This window comes from Scatophagus argus, chromosome 6 (assembly GCF_020382885.2).
Source record: "Scatophagus argus isolate fScaArg1 chromosome 6, fScaArg1.pri, whole genome shotgun sequence".
Taxonomy (NCBI): Eukaryota; Metazoa; Chordata; class Actinopteri; family Scatophagidae; genus Scatophagus; species Scatophagus argus.
Window position 1 is genome coordinate 24,384,347 of NC_058498.1, and position 25,356 is coordinate 24,409,702.

The following is a 25,356-nucleotide window of genomic DNA, read 5'->3' on the forward strand; positions in this document are numbered from 1 at the left end:
TCTCATAAATTTCAAAAGAACAGTAAATGGGGAGAAGGTAATAAGAAAATAGCTTTTTTTTGTCCCCACTATATATATGTGCACACATACAGATTCAATTTGAGGGTGTTTTGGTCATGACTGACCTGAGAGTGTATGAAATTGCAAAGCATTGGTTGAAAAATAATAACCAGGGATGTACTGACGGACAAAGCCACCTAAGCAGTGTTTTCACATCTTTTAATTGGAGTATAGTATCAACACATTTCTATTACCATCCTATGGAGATACTTTATAAACCATGCTGTACATGTATGTAAATATTATGTATATGTGCTGTCTTTAAAGTTGTCTGTTAACCTACAGTTCAAAGGTCCACAATATTGTATCAGCTGTGTTATTGATCATCTGATCTATGCTGGTCTGTTTTAAAACTGTTTCATGCGCTACAGCCGACCAGCTAAGTAGGTAAGCAAACTAAAGTGCAGGACAAGACGTCCCCGTCCTTGTAGCTGAAAGGGAGAAGATTAGCGTGGGTTGTGGTTGAAAGTCCACAGCTCTTTATGTGTCTGTTACTGTCTGGTGGTCAGTCAGTGTCACTGTAAGCCAACTAGAAAACAACAGAGAGTGTCACGAAACCAAAAATATACAGAATGACAGTTTCTCCTTTTTGGATGTGTAGTTTGGATACAAAGTACTGACCTTTCTTTGGATTATAATAATTATTTTATACACTTTTTTATTCAACGCTAAAAGTGCCTATCAAATAATGCAGTGTTATAATACTTCAACTGTGAACAGTATGTCAACTTTCATTAGCCCACTCTCTGTGTGACTGTGTGAGAGTAGTGAGTGTGAAGAGAAGAGAGAAAGACAGAGTGAGCGTGAACAGAAGAAAATATAGGAATAGCACAATGTAGAGGCAGGACGATTTTGGACAGCTAATCAGATACCTTTTGTGCGTCTCGCGGCGAAGGAGGACGAGGAGGAGGAGGAGGATACAAGAGAGGAGGTAAGAGAGAAGCGGCGGGCGACCTGTGCCTCCTTAGGAGCTGGCTCTATAGCCATGCAGCGAGGGGTCAGGAGGGAGGAAGAGACATGGAGAGAGAGATCAGGTGGGAGCGACGGACCGAGACAAAGGAAGGGACAGGGACAAGCAGAGGAGGATGGACAGAGAGATGAGGCATTTCACACAGAAGGCAAACTGGAGAAGAAAAAACAATATAACAACATAACACAAAGTAAAAGATCGCTAGATGCTATTAACATTTTTAACACCGAATCTCTTTACTCAAATGCTCACATCAAAACAAAACATAATAATAATACTGATGAGAGTTCCACTTCCAGTGCTAGTTTTGCCTCAGTTTTCAACCTCCTCTCTTGGACTTCCTCAGTGGGCGGAGTTTGCTTATAGGTCAAGTTTCATGCTAGTAGCAATAACTAAGCATGAAACTTTGGTCAGGTGATAATAGGTGCTTGTGTGTGGGAGGAAGATTATATCACGAGCCAAAGCAAATTCCGTCCATCCATCCACTGACATAACACCATGACATAAGACTGAAGGCTCCAGAAAATGCCAGCAAGTAAATCTCGATTTTTTATTTTGTTTTTTTCAAACTGTTTTCAAAGAACGAACTTAAGAACACCAACCGCGACAAAGTAGTAATTACAGATGTCATATTTGTTGTTTCATCACAATCTTGTTGCAATAGACTTAATAAATGAAGTAAAATCATACACCCACACACACACACACACACAAAAAAAAACACATATGTATTATCCACCTCCCCTGTACTGGAGCAGCACCGTGAATCTCAGGGACACATGTTTCAAAACCTCTGTATGGCTAGAGGCTATAAGGAATATGTAAGAAAATGTAATTGTAGTTTATTTGTCAAACTGACCCTTTAGTGTTGGTTTGGGGCTTTTAGAAAAGGCTGATAGAGCTTAAAATTGATGATGTGATGAAACAACAAATATCGCATTTGTAATGACTTCATTACACACCCATGTGATTGAACTTAGAATTAAAACAGCTTGTCAGTCCAAATGAGTAGAATGACTGCTTGATGGTGGTGGCACAAGAAAAATGAGACTTTATACCAAACACTATAATAAATGACTTGTTTGAAGAATTTGATCAGACTTTACTTTTTATGTGCAGTTCAGTGACATCAAAAAATGATTAGATTGGATTAGAAAATATCCAGACAAAATATGAGGCTTCACGTAATTATCCGTCAGCCATCATTAAGTCAATAAATGTCACTTTTCATGTGTCATTACACCTGATGCGACACCACTGCAACACAACTGTGGAGCAGCTCTGACTTCAGCTTATCTTCACTAGAAAAATGGCTGTATACATTGTCTGTGCAGGTAGTTTAGTACAACCCATATTTATGTTTTGAGTTAGGTGGTGTAATAATTATGCACAGACAAATCCTGCAGAAGAAGAAGCTTGTGGTGGTGGTGGAGGGATGGGCTAAATAAACACAGGACTTTTCCAGGTGACCACCATTGCTGTGTTGTGTCAAGCCGAAAGTCAATGGTGAGTTGTTTTAATTTACGTAATTTAACCAATATTCCATTTACTGGACTTAAACTGTGTTGTAAACCCGCTAGCTGTCAAACTTCACCTCCTTCTACCTGCTGAGCTGGAAGGCTGTATCACTGTAAAAAAAAAAGAACCCAGAACAGCTAAGCCATAGTGTGACCATCAGAGTGCTTTCAAGTCACAGGATGGAGCAGAAAGAGTGGCCCATACTCAGTCCATACTTCAGTGATCTAACAGGTTGGACATGTTATGGAGCCGGCAAATGCAGCAGTGAAGCATAGGAAGCTGCAGAAAGCACTTCTGTTAATGGTGAGTCTATTCAGCAGGAGGACACCTGCCATCGACTCAGCATTGATTTCCATCTCGTACAGCAGACAGCACATTTATTGCTCAAGGCAGTGCTTTGGACTGTGAATGGCTATTGTATTTACTGTATGAGGACTGGATATGAATCCAATCATTTTACAAAGCATGAGTTCAAACTTCAGATTTGGTTTCAGCATTAGGATTTGCATCAAGCAGCGCTCATGGCACAGCTACAATAGATAATAGCATCATGAACTCATTGTATTAAGAAAGGAAACTGCTCTTACAGATGATGAAGATTAGTATAAAAGAGGATTCTGGTGTATCAGATCAGCCTTAAAAACTGCATTTCCCATAAACCCTGCTACTTCCTGTTCAAAGAGGAAGCTGGCATCACGAGTTGCTAAGATGCCATGAATATGGACTCTCATTCCAAAAGATATTACTGTGCAGCTAAAGCAACCTCTACACTTTGGTTTTTCCCTTACAAAGACATTTCCTGTTGCAAATTAGTTGCACATAAATGTAACTTCTAAGTTACGAATGGGCTAATCAAAAACAAAAAAAAACAATTAATTTAATGTTTTACCTTATCATTTTCATTGATGTTTGTAAATACATGGTTATTCTGCACCTGATGGCAGCAATACATTTCAAACAAGTTGGGAGAAGGGCAACAAAATACCGGGAAAGTTGAGGAACGCTCAGAACACACCTGTTTGGAACATTTCACAGGTAAGAAGGTTAAATGGTAACAGGTGATAGTAACATGACTGGGAATGAATGGGGCATCCTCGAAAAGCTCAGTCGTTCACAAACAAAGATGGGCTGAGGTTCACCACTTTGTCAAACACCTGGTCGTATAAAGTACTGTATAAAATTACACTTTGTAAAACCGTTGTCATAATTTGTTTTCAATTCACCGCATGCTGTTTCTACAGACGTTTTACACAGTGTCCCAACTTTTTTGGAACTTGGGTCATAATCATGATACGTAATAAGTAATAAGGGCAATAAGAAAAAATGACCTGTCTCTGGTATAAGCCTGATACCAATAAAGGCCTAGTTCTCTCTCTGCAGTTAAGTTAAATAAAGGCTACAATTTCAGAATGTATAGTTATTCCGTGTGGAATTTCATTTGTGGTTGGAACAAATTTCTACAGCAATTTTTACTTTCTTCCTTGATGAGGTTGTAGGCTTACTTTGAGTTTTCTAGACATCTTTGCTTGACTGGTGAACTGACTCCATTACCCGACTCCTTCCACCTCACTTATCAGCCTCATTAGGAGCATGTGTGGCTCAAAGGCTGGCTGAACTGCTGTGGCATAGAAAGCAGACCCTGGAATCAAGACCTGTCCTCCTCCAAAAATGTTAATATGCTTCCAAATGTCAAGAGGACTCAAATATTAGAGGGTGACATTTAGCGTAGCGCTGCACCGCAGAACTTCCTCACTGAGATGTCACCACTGCCAGGACCCAGGCAGATTCTCTCGCTTTCAGTTCACCTGTCTATCTCCTGCAGTCTTGCTGTCTTCACGCTCAGTCTCTCCTTTCCTAAACACAGAGTTTTCTTGTTGGAGTGCGGACAGGCGGAGTCAATACTGACATGAACAAATAAAAAGGGAATAGAAGGACATGTGGCCTTTATTATGCAGAGAGCCTACGTGTGGTGGGGTGCAAGGAGAGAGCCGCCCGACAACAAGACACACGCCAAAATTTAGCAACAAAAAAGAGAGGACAGCAGCAGTTGTGTGACTGGAGAGTAAACTAGAAAGGACAGAAGCAAGGCAGACGCTGCTGCTCTTCAGGATGATGATGACTGGCATCAAGACGAAAACGATGGTGGCAGCAATAACGGATGAAGAGAACAAAGAACAGGTGATGAGGATGATGGTATAGACAACAAATGCTAGTGATGATGACCATCACGGTGGCATAGACGAGCACTGGAAGTGTTGCTGTTACCTGCCGGAAGAGACCTCCTGTTGGAAAGTCCCTGCAAGGTGAAGCGTTTCCTAGCGTTAGCAGCCGAGTGACCTGATTGGCTGGCTGAAGCATCGACTGAGTGGGGAGGCAAGAGGGAGCAGGAGTTAGTAAAGCAGGGAAAGCAGCAGCAGAAGAAGAAGAGTAGGCCTTCACTGTTGTTTGACAATGTGCTATCTTGGTGTCAATATGGTGCCTGAGTCTCATGCCAAAGCTACATCTTTTCTTAATATGTATGTTTGGTAGTTGTTTTTTTTCTTACTTCACTGCAAATAGCATTTGGTATAATTACATTTTGTTTTGGGAGTGTCTCCCTGCTTGTCCCTAATTCCCGATGTCTGAAGTGTGTGCGGTTGTGCCCGCTTTATTGGGTGATGGTTAATCAATTAATTTGCAAAAACAGCCAGACAGTGGGATGAAAGTACACACAACAATAACAGTTTCATTTTCAACACTGTTGTCACCTGTCAGATGAACAAAGGTAAATCCTTGAATATGGATCCATGTAACGTAGGATTAGCGGTTGATTTTGGCAGAATGGGTAAAGCTTTCATTATTATAAAAAACATCCTTTGTGGATACTGTGGTTTCACTGCAACCACACGACATAGATGCTGAAACAGTCTGGGAGGGAATAATGAGATCAGGCTCATCGTTGCTTAACAAGTTTGACTGAAGCATCCCTGAGTAAGGCAATTAAACCTGAATGGCCCAGCCAGAGTTGCTTAGTAACACCCAATTGTGAGATGAGAAAGACAATGGTCGAGGGCTTTGATGAAAAAGAATAAAGACTTAAGAGTACTCGTACTACTCATACATACTGCAGAAAAGCACAGGTAGGAGCCTTTCAGGAAAAAAAAACTCACAACACAGAAGAAAGACGCAAATACACACCACTCATCCGTTTAAACCTTCTGCTCATCCATGAAAACGTTATTCAGTATAAAGTCACTGTAAAATACTCTGTCAGCCTTCCAGTATTCTGATCTGTACATCAGCCTGACTCATCTATTCCTGTTCCATCTGTCTGTCTGTCTGGGTTGAAGGGCACAGTAGCCTCACTATGGCAGAACATTCAGAGTCTGTCAGGGCCAGTGCTCTCTCTTACATACACACACACACACACACACACACGTATAGGCGAATATGAGTGCACGGCATGGCAGTTGGTGTTGGTTATTGTCAGGACCGTGTCCAGGGTGGAAGTCTGATCAGTCACCCCAAATGCCACCCCATTATCCTCAAGTATGACTGACTATCAGCCCAGTGGGACCTTAGTTCCAACCAACTCTTCCACAAGTATTTTTCAATGTGGATTGTTGTCTTTTATGTTTTGCCTACTTGTGGAAGTACAGTTTGCTTTTGAAGACTTAGTATGGAAGCCTTATTATTTGGTCCCACTCTGTTTTGTTGGCGTTATTGGTAGGGATGGGAATCAAAAATCGGTTCTTTTTGAGAACCGGTTCCCAGTAATTCGATTCTTTGAATCGTTTGTTTGCATGCCTGACGATACCGCTTATCGATTCCACATACATCGCAAATGCGTGATGATGTCACACGCAAGAGGTGTATTTGGGTTCTGAACTTTTCCAACATGGCGTCAAGGCAGAAGCATTCTAAACTTTGGCTATATTTCACGCGACAAGATGATACCCAGGCTACTTGCAAAGCTTTAATTTCGTCAAAGGGGGAAATATCTCCAATATCCCAGCACGCAATTAACTTGCGGAAATGTAATGTGTCATCCAGGTAAAAGCAGGGGCGGAGCTAACCTCTGGGCGTCTTCTGCTTTACATGTTGAACGATAAACTCCTCCAGGTCCTGTCTATTGTGTTTATGCTAGCACCATGTTAACCTCCTTTCATCATCTGAATACTGTGCTCTCCTTTGACTGTTCTCAGTCTCAGTGTTTCAAGTTGTATCAGATGGGCTTAAAAACCCAAATATTTCATTTTCTCTGGGCCCTCTGATATTTTGTAAAGGAACGTAAAAGCTGTGTTAAGCTTTTTGGTCTCTTGACATAATTTGAGAAGTAAATTGCCTACTTTTCTTTCCTTTTTTTCCCCTAAGGATACATTACAGATTATGAGTGCATACTGGATATGCTGTATCTTCTATCCAAACTTTAAAATATAAAGTTTGGATAGAAATATTAAAGAGTTAAAGCAAACAAACCCATTTGTATTATTTCATTCCCTCACCCAATGAGAATCGATAAGAGAATCGATAAGGAATCGGATCGATAAGCAGTGTCGATGATGGAATCTGAATCGGTAGGACTAGGTATCTTTTAATGTGCTAAATGATTGGAATTTTGTGAATGCGTGAAATTGTAAGACATCGTAATGTAAGTAATTATGGTATATGAGTAATGGTGAATTAATTCTATTCTGATGTATGTGTGTGTGTAGTTGTCCTTCATGCCACCCTGAAATAAATCAGTGCCCACTTGGGCCACCCTATTGAAACCAGTCTGGACATTAACCTGCTTAATGAACTTTTGCTCAGTGATTTGACCCACTTTGCAATACAGCCAACATTTGCAGTAGCAGTGGCTATGACACCCAGCTCATGCGGGGCCCAGCTGAAACGATTTGACTCCTTCTTGGAGTCACAATTAAGTCAAATCTGAACACAAAAACATGATACATTTTTTGGATTCAGTATGATTTGTTTTAGGTTTTACTTCTGTCATTTCCTGTTTTATGCTGAAAGCTGACTTTTCTCATGTGTCATGTTTTGTTTTACTTTGTGTCTGTGTTTTCCTGCCTGTTTAATTAGCCTCTTGTGTATTTTTAGTCCATGTGTTTTCACTCTCTCAGTTGTCAGGTTGCCTGCATTTGTTGATTGCCAGTATTCCTGCCTGTGTTCTTTGTGCCATACAAGTTTATGGCCTCCTTAGTTTAGTTTTTGTATTTTTCCTTTGTTCCTGAATTTGCCTCCAACTGCTCCCTCAGTTTTTGTTGCCTGCCTGTTCTGTCAACTAAATTCATCTTGTTATTAAGGCTTGCTTTTTGTTCTTCAACCTTCCTGCCTGGTTCCCTACATGTGGATCCTTTTTTTTAACTAAACATCAGAGATGTACACTTAACAAGGATATCATTATCTCCAGTTAAGTCATCCATCCATCCATTTTCTATACCGCTTATCCGTCAGGGTCGCGGGGGAGCTGGAGCCTATCCCAGCTGACTACGGGTGAGAGGCGGGGTACACCCTGGACTGGTCGCCAGTCAATCGCATGGCCCAGTTAAGTCATGTTACTTGTAAATAAACATTCATAAATTAGCTTAGAAATCACAAGCAAAAGATGCTCCTCATAACTGCAAAACTTGAGAATTACCCGAGAATTACATTTTTAAATCATCTTCTTTAGAATAAAAGTGATACAACGAAAGTTGTACTGCTAACAAATCACTTGGCATACATTTTACTGTGCTGCTTTGTGAAAACGTAAATAAATATGGGCTGGGTACAGATGACAGTAAAGCATGTGGGCGATAAGGTGTTAATGACTGATGAATCTAAAATCCTGCACTTTCACCAGTGGGAAATTAACACTTTTGGCACAAACACACAGCGTCACATACAAACTGACAGGGCAACACCTCCTAAACAATGTCACAAATACTGACACATTAAGGATGCATGTGTGTGTGTGTCTGTGTGTTATTGTCAGCAGGGAGCAGCTGATCAGTGCTGAGATATCAGTGAAAAGTGTTCCAGCTTCAATAATGCATCTTCTAGAAAAAACAAACGGAAGAAAACGGAAAAAGATTTATTTTTTTTTAAAAAAAGGGGAGAGAAGAGGAGAAATAGAGTGTTAAAAAGGAGAACAGTGTGTGCAGCAGAGGGAAACAGAGAGAGGATAGAAAGAAAGAAGTGTCAGCAAGAGTGACAGAAGGGGAAAGTACAAGAGAAAGAGACAGAAGAAGGGAGAGAAAGAGGAAGGAGAAGGTGTGAAAGGATGTGAGGAGACAGGACAGTTGGTTTTATAGTGGCCAGACCCCCATTTGAGGGGTGAGACCAAAAACAACAGCCGCTGTCAACTGTCCTTAACCTTTACTTTCATACTGGCAGTGGGGATTAGAAGAGGAGCGTGTGTGTGTGTACATCTCTAAGCAGCTGTAAGTACCAAGGTACTTACAGCTGCTCAGACCTTCTTCTGAACAAAATGTAATGTAAAGGTAAAATAATGCCTGTAACCTGTGGTGTCATTGGGGGAACATATTATCTATTATGTATCCATCCACACTATGTTCACACTAAGCCAATGAAATTTGTTTATGATGTTTTCATGTTGTTCAGGCATTTTACTATAGACCAAGGTCTTCTCTAAAATGAGTTAAAAACATTTGTGTCATTTTTACAAAAAAACCCTCTAAATTCTGTAATGTAGACATGTAGTGTAATGTAGTCTGAGAGATAACAAGCTGTAACTGGGTCATTTAGCGTGTTCTGGCACCATCAGCTAAAGCTGAACTTTTAGGGGTTTCAAATGAAGCTGTGTGCTACACTATATAGATAAAAGTACTGGGGTGTGGCTGTTTCTCAGGGGTTGGGTTGGGCCTCTTACTTCCAGTGAAGGGAAATCTTAATGCTTACCAAGACATTTTGCACAATGCTATGCTTCCAAGTTTGTGGCAATACTTTGGGAAAGGTCCTTTGCTATTCCAGCATGACTGTGCCCCAGTGTACAAAGCAAAGCTCCATAAAGACATGGTTGGATGAGTGTAGTATGGAAGAACTTGACTGGCCCACACAGAGCGCTGACCTCAACACCATAAACACCTTTGGGATGAACTGGAACAGAGATTGTGAGCCAGACCTTTTCATCCACCATCAGTGCTTGAACTCACAAATGCTCTGCTGCATGAATGGGCAAAGCTTCACATAGAAACATCTTGTTTCTTGCCAGAGGAACAAAAGCTGTTATAGCTGCAAAGCTGTCTGTATACTTTTGTCTGTATAGTGTACATATGACCTGATCAAGACGTCAACACTGCTGAGTAAAAAATTTAGAAATATCACTTTGTTTATACCTTTCACTGCATATTACATCATACTGTCAAATATTTTGCCTTTACAGAGCAGAAGTCAGTGGACGAGAGGGGAGTTGTTGCAGTTATGGCCTCATCTAGATTTATAAAATCAGCCAAATATTCAGCCATGATTTTGGAAAAAAATTCTTGCCAGCAGTTTCTCTTGGTAAACTCCAGACTCCACTATCCAACTCTGACTCACACCATCGTCTGCCTGCAACAACTCACCTATTGCGAGATTTTAGGAGACTTATAACAGTGTTGCCTACATGAAATCATATATTCTAAAAGACCTGAACTTCTAAAACTCAAAAAAAATGATCTGAGTTGTAGAAATCTGTAAGATGTAGGGACCTCAACTGTTCAGGATTCCTACAAGGCACAGCAACTCTGCCATAAACCAGTCATTTTGAATGGAGAATTCCAGGCGAATAGTTTATTTTCACTTGAAGTCCATCGGAACTAACATAATGACACAGTGTGTGACTACTTTGGTCATGAGTTTCATACAGTTTCCGTAATAAAAGATTCAAATGCAAAACTCTTATCAAATGAGGGACCCTGGAACCAAATCCTATCAAACTTTTGTGCAGTTCAAGGCCTTCCCTCTGAGGACACAACAATGGGATTAAAAGACTTGCAATTTGGGTGTTTGAATAAAGTCTGACCATGCTTTTTAATGGCTGTCATCTGTCAAATAAGCATAAAATTTCAGTTAATGACTGAAACGTTAGCTGTGTATGTGGTTGTAGACCAAGACAAAATAGACTAATTTTGCCTTTAATGACAGATCCAGCCCCTGTTTCACCATCAGTTGCTCAGTTTCACTCAGTTTCAGCTCTGTGGGGGTGGAATCAATAAGTAAAAACAACACCTGTTTGTCTGTCTACTCCTGGCATAGTCAAGCACAGTATTTTTGTCAGATGAACAGATACATGTTCTGACAGGTTCTGACAGTATTTCTTCCACTAGTCCCGTGGCCGTACACGTTTCAGCACCTCCTCCACCTCCTGGGCAGTGCTTGTCTGCCTCCAATGTCTTGATTGTGGTGTATATTTAGAGTAAGAATGTCTATTCTCTGGAACAACATCTTTCACAGCTTAGTAAAAACACATAATTTTTACTGTGTAGCTAAAAGTATGGTTTGTATTCTCCATACTGCTTTGGAAGGAAGGAATGTAAAAAGACACAAGAAGGCATGATGGGAAGGCTCTGGGCAGCATGGTCGTAAAAAAAGAAGGTGACAGATCGATAGTAATGGAGGGAGCAATGGTGACGGAAAGGAAAGGTAGGAGAGGAGGTGGTTCCCTGGAGAAGATGGTGGCCTGATTTACACTCACACACACACACACGCACACACTCTCTGCTCTGGTCAACACAACCGTTTCTGATGGACTGCTGATATTCTCACTCACTGGAAAGTAACACAGAGCGCTTCCTCACAGGCGTGAAATCGTACCTGTTATCTTATCTCCAGCTGTGGTTGAGAACAGCGCATGTGTGTTGACATGTGTGTGTGTGTGCATGCATATGTGTTTGGAGAGGCTGTCCTGCATGCGTTTGGCCCGACTGCGTGGGTTGAGAAGTGGCTTTGAGAGTGTGAGTGTTTGTGACTGTGCATGTCCATGCAGAAATACAGCATCCAGGCTTAGATGAGTTTTGTTGCGTGTGTGAGCATGTGCTGTCTCACCTGGCCTTTTGTTTCTTTTTTCACTTTACTGCCACTGTAAACTCAACAGTGGGGTGCAATCTGCAGCGAAAGGGTTCATACTTCACTCCCTATTTACACTTTATTCCTCATACCCCATAAGGTAATGGGAGATGTTTGCTTTTGCAGCACAAAGCAAAAAAAAAATATATATATATTTTATGACCTCACCTTTCTTCTGCCTCATATTAGGGCTGGGGTTGGTCCTCCTGAAGCCTGACTCTGGACTTGATGAATCAGACTGTCTCAGCGCCATCTTACGCACATTCCTGTTGGATTAGAGCAACAGGTACGATAAACCAACGACGCGGTGAGGCATCTGCAACTTCATTTCCAATTATCTTAAATAGATTCATCGTAACAGTTTACTAGATTGCTGGTGGCTCACCTAATGGGGGCTCCGTAGATGTTGAGCTGGCTGGCTTCTGAAAAATCCAACATATCATTACTTATTTTACAGTTCATCAAATGACATCGCTTCTTCAGCACCTTCCAGAAATGATTTATATGAGCATCCTATGATCTGGTGCCTCAATGATTAAGGTCAGCTGAAGTTTAACTAGATCATGGACATGGTTAAAAAGCTGAAGAGACTAGATGTGAACTACAGTCTCTGGTGTCCCAGTTTGCGCCTGATACACCGAGATGTGTCGGAGGGATGAAACACACAATAGTTCTGCCGTCAACTGTATCTTTCTCTGTTGTTCCATCAGGTCATTGGTCCACAAAGCTGAGCACATCCTAAAATAAGAATATTACCATGTTTGTGAGCAGGGGCGGAGCCAGAATTTTTTACATGGGGTGGCCAAAGGGTGGCCAGGGCAATCGAAGGGGTGGCCATGCTGTGACCAATTAAGGCGGGGGGGTCCGGGGGTCCTCCCCCGTAAAAATTTTAAATTAGCTAGTTTTGATTTCCTATATTCTGGTGTATTTGGTGGCCTATCTGGTGCCATGTAGTATTCATTCAATTAGGTCCAACTCATGAACAAAATCCAAGAAAATCCAAGGTAAGAAATCAATGTATTCATTTATTATATGTAGCATAAGCATATAGATACTTTCTACAATAAAAGGAAAATACATGTATACTGAACTCATACCACATGTTAACACTTTCTACATGTTATTGTCCATCATATGTACTGTTGAAACTAAATCTCTTGAGTTCTGAGCTCTTGTTTGAGATAGACTTTAAGTGAAATTGTAACATACTTATTTAACATAAAGGTGCTTTCTGCAGTAAAAAGAAAATACATGTATACTGAACTCATACATATACCACATGTTTCTACATTTATACTGAACTCATACATATACAGTACCACATCTTTCTACATGTTGAGATGTTTTTCATTACATGTACAGTACAAATTACATCTCTGAGTTACAAGCTATTGTTTGGGATATTCTAAGAGAGTCCATGAGAGGTGGTGTGTGTGTGTGTGTGTGAGTCAGAGAGAGTGAGAATATGTTGCAAGTAGGTGAGGTGTAGTACATGAGTTGTGTATGTGAGACAGATGATGTGTGTTGCATATATATGTATATATTTAAAGTTGTATTCTGCGGCTGGTGTGAGAAAAATGATTCACAAACTCATCCAAGTTTAGGGAGTTTGATCGTCTAGACTCCACATTGAGTACACCCAAGTTGTTCAATCTTTGGTCACCCATCGTTGACCTCAAGTATGTTTTAATGAGTTTAAGTGCAGAAAAACTTCTTTCACAAGAAGCTGTGCTCACTGGGAGGGTGACTGCAATTTTGTACAACCTAAATAGTTCATGAAAAATTTCGCTATTAGGCTCCAGCAATTTCGTCATATCAAGTATGCTTGAAGGCATTTCAATGCCTGCTTGGACTTTTCTGTCCAGTATGCGCTTAAACTGATGTAGTTCATGTGTCAAATCTTCTGCATTGCAGCCATAAAGTGCTGCAAATGGAAGCAGTGCTTCTTCATCAAAGAAGTGATTACTTTTGGGGTTTAAGGCTTCAATTCCATGCATTACAGTACAACTTGGCTTTGAAAACCTCCGCTCAATCTCATTTAGCATTACATCTATTATTTGGTAAAAGATGCCAATTCTGAAAGTGTCCACGTTTTTCTCAGAACGCCCACCGACAGTGGACGTTACATGTGCATGGTCCAGCCTTTGACTAAGCAAAGTTCTTCTCTTCATGGGTTCTATGTCAATGTTGCATGCTTGTGCCATAGCAATCACAGTTCTCCATAACCCCTCAAAGTATTCTTCACTTCTAAAGCTTTTAAGGGTGTCTACTAGTGCCTCCACCAGAGAGACTACTGCACCGAGATCAAGATTTTTGCACTGAAGTGCATCCGAAAGGCATTTCGCCTCTCCAAAAAGTTTGCAAATTGTGACCAGAAGCGCAACAAACTGTATATCTATCAAGGCCAGGAGACTACGCGCCTCAATAGATCGGTCCCCACTTTCACTGGCTTCTAGTTCTTCAAGAATGCAGATAATGGCTGGGAGCCTATCAAGAATAGTTTGGCACGCTTTTTGTCTACAGGCCCAGCGTGTGTCACTCAATTTTTGCAATTCCCTTGGTGGCGTCCCTTCAAACAATCGTTTCTGCATATTCAGCCACTTTGGGTGAACGTATGACCCTGACATGAAGTTATACAATTTTTGCACGACAGTAAAGAAATTGTCAACTTCCGGAATAATTTTAACAGTGTCCACAAGCACTAGGTTTAAACAATGGGCGTTACAATGGACATAAAAGGCTTTATTTGCCAACTCCTTCAGCCGAGCCTGAACACCACTGTTTTTGCCACGCATAACCGACGCACCATCATACGCCTGCCCAACCAAATTTTCTCTGTATTCCAGGCCGTAGCGCTCAAGTATACTGACTATCCTTTTGGTCAATTCAGCAGCATCAAGCTGTTCCAAAGCCTCAAAATGCAAAAAGCTTTCTTTTATCTCCCCATTATAATAGTAGCGTAGTACAATTGACATCTGTTCTTTCTTTGCGATGTCTTTGGTCTCATCTGCTAAAAGGGCAAAAAACTGACTGTCCTTCACTTCCTTTATAATTGAGGAGCGCACCATTTCTGCTAATATATCTAGCACTTCATTTTGTATCTGATGTGAGGTGTATTTGGCATTGTGCATCCCACTCAGTTTCTTCTCAACTACTGGGTCGTGGTTTGCAAGAAGCTGCAAAATGGCCAAAAAGTTTCCTTGGTTATTATCCTCATCACTCTCTCTATGCCCTCGTTGAGCAATATTTTGCGTGGCAGTTAACAATAACACTTCAGCAACACTTTTTATATAATGGCGATTTTCCTTTACTAACTCTCCGACACAGTGTGATAGTGTATTTATCAGAGTTTCCTCCGGACCTTTTGTCTGGTAGTTACACCAAGCTAACATTGCATTAATATGCAACTGAGATTTGGCATGTGTAGCAAAGCCACTATCACAGTACATTGCTTTCTTCCAATTTTTATAGCCTTTGTCTGTGAAAGTAGTGTCTACGTTGGGAAGGCTAAAGTGCCTACAGGCGTAACAATAAACAGCGTCCTTGGACTGGGAGTATTCAATCCATGTGTACAGACCATACCACGAAGGACTGAAATTTCTTTGTCTTGCACCGAAGGCTGTTCTTGGGTACTCTTTCAGCTGGGGTTGGGTAGGTGGGTCTGATCTTGATCTGGATATGTCTAAAACAAGAAAAATAACCATAACCCATCATCTCACATGTCACCAAACATTTCCATATACATTATGTATTCTTGCACAGACATGAATGTGATTTATACCTGCAGGGGGCCCACTGAACCCAGGGTTGGTGTTCGGCTGCCTCGTCTGTTGGCATCGTCTGTTGGCATCTGTCAGTTTAACCACACAACATAAAATAATATTGGAACTTAGTGATGTCAAGTTTGTATAATACTCCTAGCAATGCTGCATGCAATCTGATCACTGATTGTAATGCTAAACAGTAATCAACAGTGGTGGTGGGGATACTGCTTACCTTGCGAAGTGCCTTGAGTGGGTTGTGTTACTGGATCAATGACTGAAATGCAACAGTTTACAGAAACAGAAAGTTTTAGTGATACAGTACACAGGTACATCAGATACACTGTGCATCATAACATAATGATGTCTGTAAAAAACATAAATCTACACACAACGTACAATGATGACCGTAAGTGTGTGGTACCTTGGGATCCATTTCCAAATGAAATCCTGCTGCTGTCTGACTTATCCTGCTCTGTTATCTCATCCTGCACATCCTCAACACTGTCCCCTTTGTCTCTGCTGGATGTCTGTCTGTCTGAATCTGTCTTCTCTGTATGACATGGGTACATCATATACACTATAACAGGTGAGGCCTGTAAAAAGCATAACTCTACACACAATATACGATGATAGCAGTGCTAGTGTGTGTGGTACCTTGGGATCCATTTCCAGATGAAATCCTGCTGCTGTCTGACTTATCCTGCTCTGTTATCTCATCCTGCACATCCTCAACACTGTCCCTTCTGTCTTTGATGCATGTCTGTTTACTACTAGTACACTGGCTGAAATAGTGTGTGATTTTTCTTTTCATGTTTCCTGACAGAAAAGAACATAAATGCATCAACCACATTGCTGCATAAGAGTTTAGCAAAAGGGATAACGTGTTGGTTGCATCTGACCATTCAATAAAAAAAAATTGCTGTGAGAGTTGTTTAGCCTAATGGCTGAGTGAGTACTGATGTGACATCTCGTCTCAAGTTAGACCAATGACTGAAAGTGACCACGTTCAAATTAAGCACACTGAGACGTTCGGGCACACCAGCACTTTTGGGCAGACACATTCATTCAAAACAGGGAGAACGGTCAAACTCGAGATGCTATCGCTAGTAACTTATGTGCAAGCTAACGTTACCGACGATTGTTAGCAGAAATACAACAATGGATCAATCAAAAATGGTTGTGACGTTATGCACAGTAGACTACAATTAATTTGTGAGCCTTTACCTACCCTAATCTACTAGCTAGATGTTTTTGACTGAGTTAGTTGTGAAAGGACTTTGTGAAAGCCACAGTTAGCAAAATGAGAAAATTTCATGTCCAAAAACATGGAGAAATAACTTACCTCCAAATCTCACGGCCCTGGTTCATGGGTAGGTTGTGTTGTCGGACTTGGACATGACTTCGACTGACTCCTCCACCAGTTGCTGCTACACGAGGCACGTTCGTTTCAGAGAGGTTGAGAAAACAGCTTGTGGGTGTTACAGCAAAATGGGTCCCACCGGGAAACAAATCAGCGGAACTAAAATCTCGCGGCCGGAACCAAAATTCTCCGAGACATATAATTTATTTTAAAATTATTCTCCGGCCGTGGGGTGGCCAAGGCGGGGCCAGGGCGTGGTCAGGGGTGGCCAGGGCCACCCCTGGCCCCCCCGTAACTCCGCCCATGTTTGTGAGGCTGTATGTGTGGATACAAGAACATGTGGATGCATGTATGTACATGATTGCATATAACATCCTGTGCGTCCATAAATCAAGGAATATAAGCCAAATCTACAGTGACAGTGACTTAAACATAAAGCAGCTCCCCTAACAGGAGGGACAAAACATATATTCTTTTTTATCCTTTTTTCAACTAATTTCTAACCCTGCCAGACATGGTGACTGTGTGTCTCTGATGTACTCAGAGGATCCAAACTGTATATACCCTCTTTTTGAAGATTGCTGGATTCCAGTCCAAGCTCGTCCTTTAGGGGTAAAAGAGCTCAGCCATTATTAATTCAAACCTCAAGAGGTGACTTCACATAAAGATGAGTTATTTTCAGGATTAAAATAAGTGGAAAATAATGTTGTTTTTCTAGTGAGGACAGGCTCAGAGACTAACATTCTAATATTCCTACCACTGCACTGTCTTTTAAAACATCAAAAATTACAGGTTTGACTAATTTTCCATTGCCACTAGATGAGTTCCTCTTTCTGTTTGTGTCACGTTCAACATCATACTTCATTAAAACTAGCTTCAAAATAAAATCACATTCTGAATTAAACACAAGCTGATGATGGAAATAGCTATATAGAGAGACAAACTTGTTCCCTTCCCATCTCTGGTGACAACTGCACATAAGTAGTACCAAACTGGTGATGGCAGATGAGCCTCTCTTTCAAATGCCAACTGAATGATCATCGAGTGCTGCTTGAACAAAGACAGATGGAAAATTATTAATGTGCCAGCATCGTTCTGGAAAAAGGGCCAAAATTAGTGTGTCCACTTGGGTGTCAGGGCTCCAATTGGTGTCACAGATGATCAGAGCTGGAGCCAATAAAAATTCACAAGTACTGCCAGATATTAGCGGGTGTGATTGGGGTTTTTTTTTTTGTCCAGTGTAAAAGGGGTATTAGCAGTTCCACTAGCGTAGCTGGGGGATCAGTATCTTACTTAAGGCCACTCTTTCTGCGTCCTTCCCTATGCTTTATGTTAATCTGTCCTAAGGACCTTAAGGTTGTCTGGATCCTGTTGAATCTTTGCCCTGCACTGTACGGGCCACAGAGGATACAGGACAGGATAGTATCTAGTGGCTGCAGTACAATACCACAAGGTCAGCCTTCATTGCACAGGTCAAGATCATAGAGGAAAACAAACAGTACACTGCAGGATAGTAAAAAAGGTCCAACTGCACTGTTTTTTTCTGATCAGCTGTGAAATGGAAGTTTATGAGTTTCGGGCTATGTGTCTGACCTCCAGAACAGTGTTAAAGAATGACATTTTTTACAGCTTCTCTGACTCTTCCCTCTCCTTCCATACTAACATTTCTGAGTTATTCCCATGCTTAAAATCTCCCAAACTGCTGCGTCAACTCGGTGAGCTGCTTTTATTGACCTGATAGAAATCACTTTGTGGCGCTATAAAGAAATGAAGAAGCATCACCACACCGGAGCAACCAGGGACACGGCTTTAGATATCAACCCATATCTAAACAAGAGGCTTCATAAACGCAGCATTAACAAATCAGGCCTGCCACAGGATTCTGCTGTGTGACGAAAATTCTCTTGAGAAGAATCCAGTGAAATAACCGGAGACAGTGAGGTGCAGCCTTGGCCAAGCACATAGCTCACATAAGTGAAATACCAAGCTCTGTGAATGATCTGGCTTGTCACCTCCTGTTCCAAGCAACCAATGAACCGGTCGCCGAAATGCAGACTCAGCATGGAGCCATTTCGCATGCTCCAAATATTGTACTCAGCAAAAGGGATATATTTTTTCATCATGGATCTAGCCATGTTTTATTCATAAAGGTGGTCACGTTGTGTGTGAGGTGTGCGAGGAGAACCTCAGCAGAGAGCAGTAGTCGGGAACTGAAATGAGGAGCAACAGCATGCACAGCTGCAGACACAGGCTGGCGAATGAGTGAATCCTCGTCGGCACGGTGTCAGCTTGTCAATGTGAACAAGACAAACAAGTACGCTTCAAGTGGTAAATTTACATGCATTCCGCTGCACTCTTCAGTGTTCCACATCCCTCTTTTTTTTTTTTTTTTTTTTTTTTAAATGTACCAAATCAGCCTGGGGGGTTGGGGAACCTCCAATGGGATGCAAGACAAATCTCAGGAGTCACAAGATGATTAACAGGATATGAAAGAAGGAAAATTATATTACTTTTTCAGTCTTTGCTCTAATCTTTCATTTACCACGAGAATTACTGAATAATTTTACTTCCTCAGGCTTGACAAGGCTTGACAAGGGACAAATAATAGACGTGCTCTGTTTTGAGCGGGCACAAGCCGAAAAGTTGGGAACCACTAATATAAACACCCGTAACTCACTACACATTTACAGTTAGTATTAGCTGATGTCAGCAATCAGTGATTCCACATCAAAATAACACACAACAACACAATAAATATCAGCATTAAAATAATTTCCATTCCTAACAGGGATTCCCGGTCACAAAGCTGGAGCAGCGTCCAAACCATGCACTCACTCATCACTCGCAGTCTTCATCAGCAGTCAGACAGCGAGACTGGTTCAGATTATACCCCTCTACACATCCATTACGGACTCTCTTCTTGGTTCAGCTCAGACCTACTGTACTGGTTATTGTTTCGTGTATTTTATGTGTTTGTTTATTAAAGCTCTAGACACCCCAGAGTGACATCAAAAAAAAAAAAAAAAAAACTGGGCCAACTGTTGAACCGTCTCAAGTCACCTGTGTCTGAGCCACAAACTTGAATGCACCACAAAGACTACAAGGTCCACGTAGGTTCTGCACCTGCAGGAGAGGAAGTACGGTAACTCTCCAAAGCAGCGGGTGGTGGTGTATTAGTTATTCAAAAGGGGAATGCAGAATTCCAAGAACTGTGGATGTGCAAACTTATGATAAGACAATGCCTGCTTCAGTTGGTCTTCAGTTGCTTCATTCCGGATGGCCATGTCATTATGAAAATATTTGCGTACTGGAATGAACAATGAAAAATGATGAGAGCTTTCTGTGTGTGCTCTCTTGACTTTAGTTGTGTCTTTGTTTTCCTCACTTCCTTGTTTCCCTTAGCTGAACAGCCAATCAGAGCAACCAGTGGGCTCCACCACCCATTCAACAAGTTCAGCTGGTCGAAAAGCTGCTGACACAGCCTGACGTCAGCAGCTAAAAATTTCTTTAACATTATGTTTCTCTAATCCATTAGTCCTGGTCCTGGAGTCCTGTGCTCTGCATGTTTTAGATGTTTTCCTGCTCCAACACACCTGATTCAAATGAACGACTCGTCATTGAGTGTTGGACTTTATCATTACTGTGAGTTCCAAGCATCTGAACATTTCTACTCAACTGGGCCTACATTTTGGTGATGGTTGCAAAGTCATAACATGTACACTTGCTTTGTTATAAATTTCAAACCTTTAAACTTTAGCTGTAGCGCCACCGTCAGGTCTATCGGCCCACAATGCCAGTTGAGGAAGCTTGGCACGGGACTTATTTTCATATGTGGGAATGCTGATCTCTTGGTGGGAGCAGCAGTAGGAATAAGAAGAAGAAGAAGAAAAAAAATGCCAATTAAATATTTTGTCAGAAGTAGAAAGCGGAATTTTCTTTTAAGCTGTCTATTCATCTGTCACGTTATAATCCATCTCTTCCTGTTCTTTCTTGGCCATCACATTCATACCATCTCTCTTTTTCTCTCTCTTTCTCTCGAGCACACAGAGCTGGAATTACTACAGTTCTTCTTCGTCCTTTGTCTCTCAACTCCCCTTTCTTCTTGCACCTGCCTCTCCCTCCTTTCACGTTCATCCCTTCAAGCCTCCTTCATTCCCTCTGTGCTGCCTCTTAACCTCCGTCTCCATCCTGAAAATCTCGTCTCTCCCTTTACCCATCATTCCACCACCCTCTTCTCTTCTCTCCCCATCACTTTCAATCTCCTCCAGTTTCATTCTCTCTCTCCGTCTTTCCTCTACCCTCTTCACACAAAATCAGAGGTGTAAATCACACACACACACACACACACACACACACACACACACATAGAGTCGCGGCATTGGACCGTCAGAGCCCAGTGCAGCCTCTGCTCTCCAGGCTTCATGACAGGGCTGCTGTGTTATTAGTCAGTACGCTCACTCACTCATACCCACTCACACACACATACACACGCACTCACACAGACAGGCACAGGTTCACACACACACACACACACACACACACACACAGACGGGCTGTCAGATAGGCAGTGTGCTGCTCGCAGAGGGTGGGTTTCCTGTCAGTCAGGACCACAGCGGTATGGGCAACTGATGGTTCCTGGTACAGAGAGTGTAAATGTTTGAGTATTTGTATCTGCATGCTTTATGAATCATCTTTCCCCTGTGTCTGTAACTATTAATAACATAATAATAATATATTTTTTTTTTTTTTACATTTATCAACTAATATTTTAATATGTTAAATGGCTGAAAATAGTGAAAAGTTTCCTGATTCTGATGTTACGTCAGAAATCCCAAAGGCATTTTACTTATATCACATTTGTGAATCTGGAACTATAGGACGTTCAGCCATTTTCCTAATAAACGACTTAAAATCAACTATTGAAATTCTATAAATTAATCACATAAAGGCCACAGGACTGATTTTAGACATATTATTTTATTTTTCCAGAGCATTTTAAACCATATATGGTATATTACATTTTATTTTTCATATAATGCCCTGTGTGGCTAGAGGAGCTTTCTGAGGTTTGACGGTTGTGTCATCTTAGGCTGAAAGAGCACATATTTCTTTTATCACATTTGTGCTATAAGCCATAAACATGAAGTTTGAAAGACCCTAAATTCTTACATTATGGGAAATGTAGGATGCTGCGTTTTTACAGCTTGACCCCCAAGAGACTAACAAACTATGACAGACTTAAAGTCACAATATCCTTGCTGTTTTCATTTTCTTTTGTTAATCTATGTCTCATGAGTCCCCAAACCTTCAAATGTAATTTTCTGTCCATCAGCTAATCATCTCAGCACTGCACAGCTCTGACTTCAGTGGGCCCACTGGATTCTGGTGACCTTGAGTGGATGTTTGCCACACCATCTCTGTGTTTTGCATGAGAATCAGTATTTTCATTTGGGTTCTTGTTTGACTGCTATGTCTGAAATGCCTCTGAACACAAATCTACAGAGATCTTTACAGGCCAGCTGATGGACTGTCATACATGTCAATTTAAACGTACTTTCAGAAGCTTTTAACTTGCTCACAGATTATTCATTTGAGGTTTCCTAAAGTATTGTTTTAGATTAGTTTGTTTGCTGTTTGTTGGAATTCTTTGCATGTAGGCTCTGCTATATGCAACCTGGTCTTGTATCATGCAACTAATTTTGTCAGCAACCTAATGCAGCCTGAATTAAGTTTATTTCTAAACATAACGAGGAAAAAAATAACATGTCCCACAGTGTTGATGCTGAATGTATCAGTAGAATGTTCACTGACAGTGTATTTCATTTGTTTTATCCAGTCTTGTAATCCACTCACGGTGACTACAATATTATTCAATAGTTTTAGAATTATGCAAAGTCCTGCTTCATTCACTGGAAAGCTGCTTCCTGTGAAACAACCCAGGCTCCTGTGTATGCCATGCTTAGACAGTGTTGTAGTACTTGTAGTTACAGAACAGGAAATCCTCCTGCTGTTTTTTGTTCTGCGGTAAACTTCCCGAGGGTCACCTGCTCATAAATGCATCACTAGGATGGAGGAATTCTAAAAGAGTGAATGTAAAATTGGTGATTTAAACTGTTTAAATAAAGACACTCAGTACTGCTGCCTGTTCACGACCCAGTCACTGTGATGCATACATGCAACAAAAATAACAGAGTGTGATTATGTTTGTATGTTGCAATGACATTTCTGCAGCTCAGTATTAGAAAGAGGACATTTCACTGACTTGGCAGTCAGCACAAGAGAATGACAAGCCTATCACCAGACTGCAGCGAAGGATGACTCTGAGATGTGCTGACAGATACTTCTGTTGACTAGAAAATCTTCACAATAACAGGAAGAAATTGAGTTGTTGCTGCAGGAAGTAATGATGGAGCCACAGCATGTGAAAAAAAAAAATTGGAACAGAAAGCCAAAATGTATGTGATACAGACTTCAAAAAGCTTTTAGAAACGTGTGTGATGGATAATTCCAATGCATTCAGTGGAATGTTGGTATGACATGCACTGTATGGGAAATGGCCCTGGAACTGTGAAGATGCAATTAAATAGCAGCGACAGCAGCCAGCGTGAATGTGTGAGCAGAAATTCAATGTGTTACACAGCATGTATGTACGACATTACGTGGATGCTGGAGACACGGGCCCGTCCTCTAGCTGCAAGTTGGTACTGAAGTGACTTCTCACACGAGTGCATAGGTATGAGTGTGAGTGTATGCATGCATGCATGCACAGGTGTGTGTGTGTGTGTGTGCGTGTACCTCTGCATGCCTCGAGCTGGCCTGTAAGAACTTTACGAATCTCTGACACCCACATGTTTTTCACGTCCATGGAAGGAGCCTGGGAAAAAAAGACATATCACACACACACACACACACACACACAAACAAGCATCATATACAACAAAGGCCTCTTAACATTAACGCTGTTTCTGAGTGTTTCTGAGTTGAGTGGGGGAGCTGTATGTTGCAACACTGCCCCCCAGAGGAGGACTGTGGAAAAGATCATTGAATTCCTCACATGAATTATCTAAGACAAAAATGAAATATTAAATGGATCTTTTTACAGTGTTACTTTTCGGTTTTATGACATTTTCACTGATATCATAAAACTGAAAGAAATTCACAAGATATTTACACTTAAATAAATAAGATAAATACTTCTGTATTATATGAGTTAATTTACATCACCAGATGTTCAAACAACTTTTTTTTTCAGTTTTATATGCTTATGTAGAATAAATGCATTCTCCCTGACATGACCAGAGCATTAGATCACAAATTTAATTACACATGGACAAAATTTCATCCAACTCTTCCATCCATTTAAGTGTATAATGACAACATTATAGTGGAAGAAGTGTGACTTGTGCATCAAAACAACGTTCTGAAACATAAATCTGTTTTCATTTTATGGACTTTTCTACATTATTAGCTCTTTTTGTTGTGCTTGTGGTTCAAAAGCCAAAGGGTCAGGAAGCACTGGTTTCAACCAACAGTCTGTATACTGTTTTCCATCCAGCTGTTGGTCTTACATTTATTCATTTATTTATTTATCTAAGGTTGTGTCTATGCTCTGTGTTTGATTTTGCCTTCTTCCAATCCTGTTTGCAGCTTTGACAATGTAAATTTCGCCATTGTAGGATGAATAAAGGTTTGTCTTATCTTAATCTTAGCAAAGTGTTGTATTTTACAAGCTTAAAGTTACAATAAATGTATTGAAGAAAAGTGCAGTAACTTGAATAAAGCCCTTGTGTCCCTCTGCCCGCTTTAACTTACCTGTATGATGTAAACCTCCTCTCTGCCATTATACCACACTTCAAACTTCTTGTTGTCACCTTTGACATTCTCTGTGATCCCCACAGAGCTCATCTGGACAGAAACAGGAAGGAGAAAACACTGAGAGACGCAGCAGTGGCTAAACGACCATCAGAAAGCTGACGGTAACTTGACATGGCTGATTTAACCTGTTGGAGTTGGACCCAAGGCAAAAATCAATTGTTGGCTACCACTCAGACACACACTTCAAACCCTGTGTACAGTGTGTATAAACCCCTGATGTGTGCATCACATCACAGCTTAAGTAAATATTGATATTTTACATGCAAATTTTAAAATTTCATCCTCTCAAATTTGAGCATTTTTTATCAGCTTTTGAGCTTTTCAAGCTTTACGTGTAAATGAACGTCTAAAAGTGCTTATGATCTTCTTCTGTATTTATTTACAGAGTGTTAAAAGCGTTTGCGTGTGGAGTTTGGAGTCTCTTCACAGTCTCCAGGCCCACACAGATTGATAAATACATGTTGTGTTTAAGTGCAGGTGGAAAACTGGGGCTTCTGGACTTACACTGAATTTGTGTGTAATTTCAACTTGTGCAGCATATAAAAGTAAACGGTTTAAAAAAGCTGTGGCTAGGTGGTGGACTCAGAGACAGTCCATCAAACTCAAAACCTGAGGGTTTTACACGTACAGTCCAACATTTTGATGCACTGCGGGCTCAGTTTTTGATAATTCAAATATCTGTCTGGGTTGATTGTGAAGGACATTGTGAAGATGCAGTGTAGGAGAGGAAAGCGATGACTTCCAGCCATTCCTGCCAGCTCAAAGCATCTGAACAT

General features: G+C 41.0%; 2 protein-coding genes across 9 annotated transcripts in view; both read right to left on the bottom strand.

The window, feature by feature from the left end:
* mcf2l2 (MCF.2 cell line derived transforming sequence-like 2) overlaps positions 1 to 25,356 on the bottom strand; it is a 118,737-nt gene that overhangs the window by 16,959 nt on the left and 76,422 nt on the right. For 4 of the 8 annotated variants that reach the window (XM_046392584.1, XM_046392577.1, XM_046392576.1 and 1 more), the window contains exons 24-29: positions 24,518 to 24,610; positions 23,501 to 23,579; positions 11,967 to 12,003; positions 11,750 to 11,847; positions 4,814 to 4,909; positions 933 to 1,037 (exon numbers count right to left, since the gene is read on the bottom strand). In XM_046392584.1, the coding sequence (XP_046248540.1) occupies positions 933 to 1,037; positions 4,814 to 4,909; positions 11,750 to 11,847; positions 11,967 to 12,003; positions 23,501 to 23,579; positions 24,518 to 24,610 (508 nt within the window). Of the gene's footprint in view, positions 1 to 932; positions 1,038 to 3,854; positions 4,668 to 4,813; positions 4,910 to 11,749; positions 11,848 to 11,966; positions 12,004 to 23,500; positions 23,580 to 24,517; positions 24,611 to 25,356 lie in introns of those variants that run through there. The other 4 variants (XM_046392583.1, XM_046392582.1, XM_046392581.1 and 1 more) reach the window with 3 other exon arrangements.
* Positions 12,355 to 16,992, bottom strand: LOC124061063 (zinc finger MYM-type protein 1-like). Its single transcript, XM_046392585.1, has 4 exons — positions 16,688 to 16,992; positions 15,578 to 15,619; positions 15,363 to 15,431; positions 12,355 to 15,263 (listed from the first exon to the last, which is right to left on the bottom strand). Exon 4 carries the CDS (start codon positions 15,028 to 15,030, stop codon positions 13,126 to 13,128), a length of 1,905 nt encoding a protein of 634 aa, XP_046248541.1. The 5' UTR covers positions 15,031 to 15,263; positions 15,363 to 15,431; positions 15,578 to 15,619; positions 16,688 to 16,992; the 3' UTR covers positions 12,355 to 13,125.